The 12,348-nt window shown below is 38.1% G+C and overlaps 1 protein-coding gene across 1 annotated transcript in view; it reads right to left on the bottom strand.

Moving 5' to 3' along the window:
- Hel89B (histone acetyltransferase 1) overlaps window positions 1–12,348 on the bottom strand; it is an 863,997-nt gene that overhangs the window by 389,529 nt on the left and 462,120 nt on the right. Inside the window, exon 22 of the mRNA XM_090405810.1 lies at window positions 2,865–2,966. Coding sequence (XP_090261936.1) covers window positions 2,865–2,966 — 102 coding nt within the window. The remainder of the gene's footprint in view (window positions 1–2,864; window positions 2,967–12,348) is intronic.

Consider the following 12,348-nt stretch of genomic DNA (forward strand, 5'->3'; position numbering starts at 1 on the left):
GTTATTCACCTTGTATGTTAATGACATTGGGTCTGACTTAACTGGAAATATGCAATTGTTTGCATATCTTGAACTGAAAGCAACAATGCAATACAAAGTAAACACTTGGTGGTGGAACTTTAAAGGAGGTAGAGAGGATAAGAGATCTGGGAGTGGTAGTGGACAAGGGCTACAGTGCACAAGTGGAGAAGTTGTCACAACGGATTATGGCAATGATGTGAAGAACCTTGACATGCAGAAATAAGGAGGTCATGATTCCATTGCATAAGTCCTTTATCATACTTCATATGAATTATTATGCAAAGATTTGGGTACCTGACTTTCATGGTGATGTGGATATGTCAGAAAGGGTCCTGAAAGAACATTCATGAAAGTGATAGCTAGTCTTTGGAATGTACAGCATGAAGACAGATTGAAGTGAAAGTTGAAAAGCCTTGTGAATAGGAGGAGGAGGAGGAGAGAGGGTATATGATAGAGACATTGATATAAGTTGGCCAGGGGTTGTTACTAGGTTAACCTGGAAGAAAATTTTCATAGAATGAGAGGGGTAGAAATAAAGGTCAACCATAAATCGTATAAGGAGAGTGTGAGAAAAGGAGTGAAGAGGAGGTTCTTTGCATGGAGAGTGATTTGCAAGTGCAATGCAGCGCATGATAGTGTGGTGAATGCAGACAAACTGAATAAGTTTAAGGCATGGTTTGATGAACTTTGAGTGTGATAATCCGTACCTCCAAAGCCAATTCTTTTACCCCACAGAGATCTCACATGAATAATAATAATAAAATGCATGTCAGTGGTATGGAAAGCTTTGGCATCTTCAAGCCAAACTTTTCATGCTGTTTTTCTAGCAAGTTTTTTTGTAACAGAAATAGTAGAAACTATGGTTCTCCCCCTCCTTACACACAAGGTTTAAACATGCTGATGTAATTCCATTACATCAGAATCCACAATCTGAATACAGCTGTAACCTGATTTTCTATCACAGTAATGGCAAACAAAATTCCAAATTGACAAATGACATGAACACATTTATGCAGTAAACTTCTTTTCTAAATTCACAGTACCCCTTCATAGTCCAACTCCACACTCGTAGCACAAGTATCTCTCCCTTTTGCTTCCTTCTTGCTGCTGTTGTACTCTGGAACAGCCTCTCGTCCCATGCATTTCCTAAGGAATACAATGCACAGGACTTCAAATCTAATGTGGACAAGTTCCTTTTCCTTTCTCAAAGTTCTTTCCATACAAGGTATCAATCTACTACAGGTTGACCAACCAATCTCTTCTGTATGGGTCCAACAAAAAAAAAAAAATATAAATAAACAATAGTTTTTTTTTTTATAGGCAAGACTTCAGTGGCCCAAGATGAATAAAAAAACTTATATCCCAAAATATATTCTGACAACATACAAAAGGAAAAATAAGTTTAGGTATCAGTTTTATAAAAAAAAATAGCATTTTATTATAAACATGTAAACTTTTAATGTAAACATGTAAAATTATTACTATTATTATTATGTGACACTTCCAAATATTTATCAATGGAGGGCACTTCCTCTACAACTCTGTCTCCACCATTCAAATCCACCAACTACAACAAACCACAACAACATCAACGCCATCTACCACCCACCACTAGAATTTTCACAGACAATCACAAACATCCATGCCCACGGTGGGATTTGAACCCACAGCCTTTTGGCTGGAGAGCAGATACGCTAACCACTTTGTCAACCAGGCCAGCTATATTGGATATATATGGTAATCTCACACATAATCAAATCAGATGGCTGAACTGCAAGAATGAAGGAAAGTATATAGTTAGAATATTTAAAGAGATTGCAGAATTCAGATGCCACACACATGCACAGTCCTTATCTATCTTCTACAGTTATTATTGGGCCCTTAAGTGCCCACATTGTCCATAGTATCCTTGGATTTCATAATATCATTATCATTATTACGTGACACCTCCAAGGAATCTAAGGACTCATCAAGGCAGGGCACCTACTCTACAACTCACCGTCTTTACCACTTAATCTACCACTAGAGCGAACCGTATCATGTATACCAATGGCATCTACTGCCCACCACCACTACTGGTATTTTCACAGATAATCACAAACATCCATGCGCATGGCAGGAATATTCCAGGATAAGGTGGTTAGCATTAGCCCTATGCCAATAAACATACTTTTTTTGTATGTAAACTGTGGGTGAGCTTGTCTGTATGTGAACTGAAAAACCCAAGTTTCTGGGAAGGGAAAACTCTGCCAACTCAGTATGAGACCAGCTGACTCACCTCCACTAGAAAAGCCCTGATAATGGTTCTTTGCATCCTACATAGGATTTGAACTTAGGTTTTTTTTTCCAGCAGGCCTCGATTTGCATCCTACATAGGATTTGAACTTAGGTTTTTTTTTCCAACAGGCCTCGATTTACTGACTGAACTAGGGAAATTCTCACTATCAGCTTGCCAGCTTTATATAACCTGGAATATGTGGATGAAGTACAGAATCCTCTGTAGATAAAGGTATGCCATACAAATTGGACACTCAAAGTATACTTACATCAAAGCTAGTTATATATTCTACATAACATTGCAAAAAGTATCTGCAGCATATCTGATACAGATAAAATATGATATAATGAATTAAATCAGTAACATACTTGTACAAAACATCTCAGTGGTTTCCATATTTTTTTTTTTTTTTTTGGCTTTCAGTTTTAAAAAGCTTTTATAGCTTGGCTAGAACATCAAATTATCATGCAACATTAGCCCATCATTCTTCAATTGCATCATAAAATGTCAGGTCTGCTGAAAAATAATAATGAAGATATAATAATAAAGAAGATAAAAATGGTACCTCATCATCAGTAGTATCATCAAATTGCAATTCCGATGATTGTGGGCCACTTTTTCTGCTGGATGCAGAATTACACCGCCGTAATGATGCTTTTTCAGCACACTGAGATTAAAATAAAAAAAAATTGTAATAAAAAAAAACTTACCACAGGAACATAATTAGAAAGAAAGAAATAATTAAACTTTACATGAAATGTACAATATAATTATAATAATACTGAATGTTAATCGATGGCATAATTTAAAATTATGCCAAGGTGTAATTAAGTAGCTTTACAAGCACCAACTGTTAAAAATAGGGTGACTCAACTTAGTTATATCTAGATATACGAGTGGACAGTGATTCATTGAAATATATTTAGTCTAAATCATAATACATCAAGTGCATGTATGCTGGATTTGAGTGCAAAATCGCAAGTTTTATCAGTGCTGAGTGAGTTTGGGGACTACTGATAAAGCTCAGAAGGAAGAAGAGTACTGTTGAAGGTAGCATAGATGAAAAAGATAACATCAAAACTGAATATAAAGATATTCAGTAATTGGAGTAATTACTTTGAAAGGTAACTAAAATAGTTAAGAAGTGACAGAACAGCAATAGAAATATTCAATAAGGAATGCAGTCAGGAGTACGTATCTGCACGAGGTAGAAAAAGACATCAGAAGCCTAAAATGTATTAAGGCAGTGGGAGTAGATGATCTTTGACCATAAATGCTCAAATATGGATGTATAGGTCTTTTACAATGGCTGCACTGTGAAAGTTTATAAAAAACCAGGAAGTCTGCTCACAAAAAAGTTAAATACCAGGTGATTGGAGTACAGATTTCATAGTACCATTCTATAAAAAGCAAACTAAAACAACATAGAATTACAGAAATTTCCCTATTCAGTGTACCAGGTAAGATTGATTATCATTACTGTACAGGTACCTAAATGGAGTCCAAAGACTCATCACAGGAGAACACTATCCGTACAATATCTGTCATACCTCTCCCATTTACACACAAAGAACTCACAACTGACCCTAGAAGCCAATTCCATTCACTCACTAGTCTACAAGCAAAAAATCTAAGTCCTTATACCATACTAACCATACAACTTCCAGGGATGGCCTCTTGTTCTGCCACTCTATTCAAGTGCTGAAACATTTTCCCTACATCAATTTTATAAAACTTTTTAAGTAACTTAAATGTTGCTACCATATTCCCCTCTTTTCTGCTTGTCAACCACCTTCTGCAACCCACATACCTTCAATCTGTCCTCAAAAAGAGCATTGCACAGACCACTCCCCATCCTGGTCACTTGCTTCTGGATGATCTCCAATACTTCCTCATCTCCAAGAAACCCAAATGACCAGACCTCAGCAAACTAATCCAGATGTGAATGTATCAAGGCCCTAGAAAGAGGAATAACAATTTCCTTATCTCTGCTTGTTAGTGTGTTATTCAATAGCAAGTAATCATATGGGCTACTTTCACAAATTTAGCAATATGCCTGTTAAACTTCAACTTTCTGTCTATTTCCATCCCCAAATTCCTAGCCTCACCTATTTCCTGGAGTACAGTGCTATAAATGTGGTGCACAGCTTGGAGTATTCCAAAATGCATAACTTTACATTTATCCACATTAAACTGATACCCATTCTCTTCTGCTGATACTAACAGCCTATTTAAGTCATCCTGCAATCTCTGTACATTGCCTTGATTTCTCTACCCAATTTTCATCATCAGCAAACAACTGACAATTTCCCTTCAGATTATTTCCTATAACACTTACATACAAATTAAACAGTCCTAGCAGAGCACCTTGCAGGACACCACTAGTCACCCACTTTCTCCTGGATTCTAATCCTCCATATACTACTTTTTGTTATTATCTGTCCATAAGCCACCCTTGTATGTATATAAGCAGTGTGATATCCATCACAATTTGTTCTAATATGCCTAACAGAGTTCCATCTGTTGTTCTAACAAATGCGTTTGCAAAATCCTGCAGAATCATCGTGAAGCCTTTCCCTTCAACCACCAGTGATGTCACTCTATTATAAAAAAGTTAGAAAATTACTAAATCATGGCTGACCCCTACAGAAGGGCATGCCACCCCTTGTAGAATATCATATTCTTATTTGTTCATTCATAAATTTGCTCTCTGCTCTCTGAACAACTTTTCCAGTATTTTTACCACCACTACTCATGAAAAACTACTGCAATCTAAGCGCCTCCCTCTTTTACTCTCTTGGGACTCTGCCAGAGCTGAGATTTAAAAAATTAAAGAGCCTAGTCAAAGGAATTTCCAGTTCCCTTGAAATTTTTCTTATAAAATAAGGGATTGGTTGGTTGATTAGCTGGTTTATGGTTTATTGGTGCAAGAACAGCAAAGGTTACAGCAATACACAAGGTCAAAAGTTCCAGCAGTACATAAATAGTCAAATTAAATTAGCATGCACAAAAATTAAGTTTAGCAATGGAGTATCTACATATAAACAAAATTGCAGTCAAATATGTTTGTACAAATTAATTCTTTGTAGAAAGTTAAACTCATGGAATCTGCCTAAGTGCATATGGCTTGGCTAGATAGGTAAAAATTTTATTCCTCTCTCATGTAAAGTGCTTGGCACTCCACCAGAATATGAGAAATAGTAAGATGCATATTGCATTATTCACACATGGGAGGTTCACCAGCCCTCAGTAAATAAGACTATGAGGCATCTAGCAAGAACAACTTCCTCTCTTCTTTTTCTGCATTGACTAAAATGCCCATGCTCAATTTATGGCTTAATGTCATATAATTTTTTTGTCAATGATTACTGCCATGATGACTGCTATCGAGCAATTAGCTTTGATCTTATAAACTGTCTGTAGTCTGTATATGGTACTCTTAAACAGTACATGGAGAAAGTATGAACCGATCTAGCAGCAGCAGCAGCTGTAGTCTCATTTCCCTTAATTCTAATGTGGCTGAGAATCTAGCACAACCAGACATCAAAATTAAGTTTTCATTTTGTATAATAGATGTAACACCTCATACAGCACTGGATGTGGATCATACATAGGAGAGGAGATGGCCTGTAAAGAGCTCAAAAGTACAAGCTGAATGGCATGCAACTCTGCTGTATAATCACTGCAATCAAGTGAGATCTCAGGGGATATAGTAATGTCAGGAAATACACCAGCACAGGCAACACAGGTATCAGTTCTTGAATGATACCTGTTCTGAATGGGTTGCTCTGTGTGCATTAAACAAATGCAGGTAGACAGAAGATGAAGTATAAGAGTTGTAGTTGAAAAAGTGACAAAGGCGGTTGCAGGATGGAGTGCAAACCAGCTATGGAGGGATGCTGTTATGTTTGGTGTAGGCCATGTTGTCAAAATCATGACAATAGCATGCATGCCTTCCCAACACAGAGGAAGCATACTATACTATGAAGGATGATCTGGAAGAGACTTTATCTTTAGGGCACAATTAAGAGACAACTGTTTCCATCTAAGTGACAGAGCTGGTTCATATGCTTCAACATAAAGACTATGAGTGGGTGATATGCAAAAGACACTAGCAGCTATTTGTATAACCTGATAATGAATGGGATCCAACCATCACAAGTTATTCTGCCTTGCAGAACCATAGACTTGAAACGAATAATCCGGGTTTGAATGTATAAGCACACAATAAAGACAAAGCAATGAAGATTGATTGGTAACCCATTCCATAGAGGACAGAGTGCAAAGGAGATATAAGCTCTCTTGCACTTTTCTCTTAGTTGATAAATGTGTAAAAGGAATGTAAGTTTTCTGTCAAAGATATGTTCCAAGAACTTGGCTTCTGTTGCTACTGGAATAACAGTTCACCCATTCAGGAAATGGGTAAAAAGTATACACAGACACATTTTTCTGTTGAAAACCTGAACCCATTACTAAGAGCCCATAGAGAAACAAGATCAATTGCTTGCTGAAGTTTTCTTTCAGTTAACCTCATGTTACAAGAGTGAGAGTAAATTGTGAAGTTATCAACGTAGAGTATTGTCTATATTGATGACTTAGAGTAGGAAGAAGCTGTTCAGTGATTGAGTTAACTTTGATAGCAAAATATGTCATACTTAAGCCATACTTGGGGAACCCTTGTTCTTCATGATATAGCATACTTCCCCAACCTGACTTGTAAAGTTTGCTCAGACAAAAAAGTTTTTAATAAATACAAGAAGGTGTCCTCTGAGACCTAGGTTATAAAGATCTTTTAATATGCCATATCTCGCTTCATAAATGCATCTCTTATAAAAGTTTCTAAACAAACGAAATGGTCTAAAGTTAAACGATGTCTTCAGAAGTCACATTGTGTATTAGAGAGTAGATCATTGCTTTCTAAATAAAAGAGAAGTCTGGTATTAACCATTTTGTCTAATATCTCACAAAGGCAGCTGGTCAGAGCGATATGTTGATAATTATTTGCTTGCGCTGGATCCTTTCCTGGTTTTGCGATAGCAATGACAACTGTATTATGCCAAGAATCCAAACTCTTCCCCTGTAAGTATTAAGAGTAGATGACAGTAAATGTTTTATCATTTCATAATGGGTGTCATCATGCCCTACTGCACTTTTAGTTTCTCCTTAACAAATGGTTGATTGTATGGCTCAATCCCATCAGTAGTGTAAAATCTGGCACACGATAAGTTATTCTATAACTTACTACCATGCTCAGTTTGACAAGGGTCTTAAATCAGAATATTACAGAAGATATAATGTAGAGTTAATGTAAAAGAAGTATAAATAAAAAATTTAGTTATAATGTATGTATGATTTAATATTACATGTAAAACTATTGTGATCAACACAAAGGAAGATAATGAATCTTTGTTAAAGTAATGAGCCAGCAAAAGTTGTCCAGATTAGTAAAGAACAAAAGAAACTCCCTGAAGAGAAAAGTCGCAAAGACTTGTGAAAGTTGAAATTCATCGAGAATAAAGACTCATGTACAGATGCGCAAAAGTGACATCGACAAGTCTGAGGATAGATGCAAAAATTACAGAAATAAAGACAAAGAACAGGAAAGGATATTTAAGCGACCTGGCGAGAAGGAAATAGCATTCACTCGTTCATTGGAGTCCACCAGAGTTCCCAAGTGTTCTGAGAGTTGAGAAGATCCAAAGTACAGAACTTGCCATGTTTCTCCACGACCAGCAATGCCTGTGGCCGGGAACCAATGTAAAAGTCTCGCAGATGAAGTCTAGGTCTCCCCAGGAGTCATTCCTGATAGAATAGCTTCTAGTCATCAATTACAGAGAAAGAAAGGGACATCACTCAGAATTTGCACAGTGCTGCCATCAAGGATGAGATGGTTGTTGGAAGTTTTTCCACTTGGTTATACTACAAATTAAAGATACCAAGAAATTATATACTTAGTTTAATCCTTTATCTAAGTGTAAGCAAACAAAGTTTGCACCTGAAATATAATCAGGACTAGGGTAACTCGTATATATAGAAGCTAATGATTTCACATAACTTGCATTAGTATTGCATAATGCAGAGCACATATCCTTATAGGTATGTATAATTATTATTATTATTGTTCCGGGCAACTCCAAGGAGTCGACAGACTCATCGAGGGAGGCCCTAACATCATGTCAAGAACAACTATTCGACATTGACACAGTATCTATCATATCTTGCCTTGAACTCATTCACGGTCGTAGCACCCACAACAGACTCTGGAAGCTTATTCCACTCATTCACCACTCTCCAAGTAAAAAACCTAGCTCTAACACCCTTGTCAACCATGCTTTTTTGCCCAGCTTCCATACATGGCCCCTAGTCCTCCCACCACCAGTCATATTTTCAGAAATATCTTCTGGATCAATCTTATAGAAACCCTTCAGTAATTTGAATGTCTCAATCATATCACCCCTCCTTTGCCTATCGTCCAATCTCTGCAACCCACAAATCTTCAACCTATTCCCATAAGGTTCATTCCACAGACCTGCTATTATCTTGGTCACTCGTCTCTGGATCCTCTCCACTTCCTCCCCATCACGAAGAAACCCTGGTGCCCATAACTGGGCACAGTAGTCCAGATGGGGTCTTATCAAGGCTCGATACAGAGGAACAACAACTTGTTTGTCTCTGCATGTTAAAGTATTTTTCAGAAGCCAAGTGATTTGATGAGCTGATTTAGTCACTTTTGCAATGCACCCCCTAAACTTCAATTCCCTATCCACCAACACTCCCAAATCCTTGGCCTCATCAATCTCCCGGAGTACGGTTCCACCAATGCGATATACTGCTGCTGTTCTTTTCACCCCAAAGTGCATAACCTTACACTTTGCCACATTAAATTGACATCCATTTTTCCTAGCCCAATCCTCCAAACTATCCAAATCATCCTGTAAAATTCTGACATCCTGTGCACTCACAATTGCTCTACCCAACTTTGCATCATCAGCAAACAAGTGAACACTTCCTCTCAAATCCTTTCCTATATCATTGATGAACAAATTGAAATGCAGTGGTCCAAGAACAGAGCCCTGTGGCACACCACTAGTCACAAGCCGTCTTTTTGACTCCACTCCTGAATAAACCACTCTCTGGTATCTCTCCTTCAACCACCCTCCTATCCATCTTACCAACCGTATATCTATCCCCATCTGCTCCAGTTTACTGATTAGGGTTCCATGTGGTATCCTGTCAAAGGCCTTGGCAAGGTCCAGTAGTATCACTGTAAACCCATTACCAATATCCAGTTCAGCCGTTACTGTGTTATGAAACGTGAGCAAGTTACTGAGGCACGATCTACCCTTCACAAAACCATGTTGTCCCCCATACAATATCCCATTTTCATCTATCCAATCCTATATTCTTTTCTTGACTAATTTCTCTAAGACCTTGACAATGATTCCTGATATGCTAATCGGTCGGTAATTTACAACAGCAGTCTTGGAACCACCTTTATGCAGTGGAACTATTTTCCCCTCTTTCCACCCCCTCAGGACTAACCTTCTCGTACGACACGAGCTGGTATACCAGCTCGTGTGGTACGAGAAGCAGCTAAACAAAATGGTCAAGGGTACTGACAATTCTTTAGCTGCTTCTCGTACAACACGAGCTGGTATACCATCCAATCCCATGGATATATTGACATTGAGGTTATGCAATAGACTACTCACCTCCACTTCATTCACCACAATTCCCGTATAATCTACTGGTTTATTCGTTTCTGCAATGTCACCACCTGGTTGATATATGCTTGCAAAGTGCTCACTCAGTAACTCAACTATATCAACTGATTCAGTTATCTCCCTATATCGGCATTCTTTAAAATCATTCTGCCATGTACATTTTTCCTTTTACTTGCTACATATCTAAAAAACTGTTTAGGATTCTCTTTAGCCTGCATGGTCAATGTTCTTTCGTAATCCTTTTTTGCTTTTCTTACCACACTCGTTACCCTTCTGGCCTGCGCTTTATACAGTTCATGTGCCTGCCGGTCACCTTTCTCCTTAAATTCCCTCCATAGTTGTTTCTTTTTTTGCAGCTCAAGCTTAATGGTGTTATTCATCCATTTAACTCCTACTTGATTTATTATTCGGAGTCTAGATATACAGTCAGCCATTGCTTCATGCAAACACTTCTTAACTGCCTCCCATGCACTATCAACTTCTAGTCCTTGCAGTTGTACATGCCATGGCACTGAACCAATCAAACTTCTAGGCTTGTCATACTTTCCAGCCCGATAATTCCACATGTACCCTGTCTTAATTGAAAATTCCACACCTTTAGCCACCTCCCAAGTCAAGACCCTATGATCACTCTCATCAATTGGTGGCAATGTGGTCATATTTGTTACAGCCAAATCCTCAGATGTAATTACTAGGTCAAGCACTCTCTGACCCCTAGTATTTTCCATTACATGCTGTCGCAGATAGTTATCCCTTAATAACAGCATAAAATCCAATTCCTTCCTCCCGTGTGTCCTCTCCTCACTCAAATCAATGCGACCATAGTTGAAATCTCCCATAATAATCACCTTTCTTCCACTCATTTCTTCTATTTGCTTGTGCATACTGTCACCACCATCTTTTCCATCGCCTGGTCTATAGCAGCATCCAATTGTATATTTAGTTCTGCTAGCCACAATCTCACACCAAATGGCCTCAAATGTGCTCTTTTCCCTATCCTGCAATTCAACTTCTATTCTCCTTGGCTGTAGCTCATCAGCTATCATCAGCAATACTCCTCCCCCCATTTTATTCTCCCTGTCATTCCTGAACACACTATACCCATCACATTCAATCCCACTAGCTATATCATCTACAGTCAGCCATGATTCACTAATACCAATAACCTGTTGTCTGGAAGTGCCAACCATGGCCAAAAACTCTTCCTTCTTGTTCCTAATACTCCTAGCATTAGTGTACATGAATTTACGACCCCCATTAGCCTCAACCCACCTTGATGCCTTATATTAACTATTCCACTCTGAATTGTTGTCCTTATTCGTTGGGCATATTATATTCATTCATACATTCAACTGCCTCCCTAAGGACTGAATATCTACCCCCCCCCCTTAATAAATCTAGTTTCCCTGAATTTGCACATCCACCACATTCAGCAACACTTTCTCAAGTCTTCTTACACCATAACCATTCAAATGCAAGCCATCCATCTTATATAGATCCTTTCGCCCATCGAACTCACTCCAGACATCCACAAATTCCACACCACTCATCATACATAACCCACGCATAAAGTCATTCGCAATTACGGCCCTCCTTTTAAACATTTCACTGTCATATCGTGGCAAAAGACTAATCATTCTAACTCTCTCACTCTTTTCTTTTGCTACCTCAAACAATTCATTCAGGTCTTGTATCATTTCCATTTTATCTCCTTTCAAATCATTCGTACCTGCCACAACAATCATTTCTTTCACCCTTTCCTTTTGCTCTCTAATAGACTCAGTTACATCCTTTATGGTCGCACCAGGTTGGTACGATTTTGTCAAATCCTCTACTAACACACCTCTTACTAACGAGTCTCCATACAGCACTCTATCCTTCATTTTGTTCATGTTCACACTCATATGCCTATTTTTCCTGTCATACTTTTTATTATTGGCTGGTTCAATCAGTCGACTTTTGCTCATACGCTCTAGCTGCTGTTTTGCCCTTTGTATTGCACCCTTCAACAACGCGATTTCACTCACTGCATCTATCTCATCTTTTTTATTCTCTGTAAAACCATTAATACTATCATTCACAATTTCTACATTCACACTCTCACAATTCTGTGGTGCAACCTCGCCGTTTCTTGTCATATCCCTATTTTCTTCATTCTGAAGTTTGACAAAAATATCACACTCAAGATCCGAAATACACTTCAATTCCTCATTCTCCCTACATTTTCTACACACATTCACTCCTTTATTATCATCTAACCACACTCTGACCACAATCCGCAAAGCGTACATTTCGCAGATAGTACACTGAATCATCTCCTTTACA

This window comes from Typopeltis vanoorti, chromosome 15 (genome assembly GCF_054136105.1).
Source record: "Typopeltis vanoorti isolate ZY-2024b chromosome 15, IOZ_Tvanoo_1.0, whole genome shotgun sequence".
Taxonomy (NCBI): domain Eukaryota; kingdom Metazoa; phylum Arthropoda; class Arachnida; order Uropygi; family Thelyphonidae; genus Typopeltis; species Typopeltis vanoorti.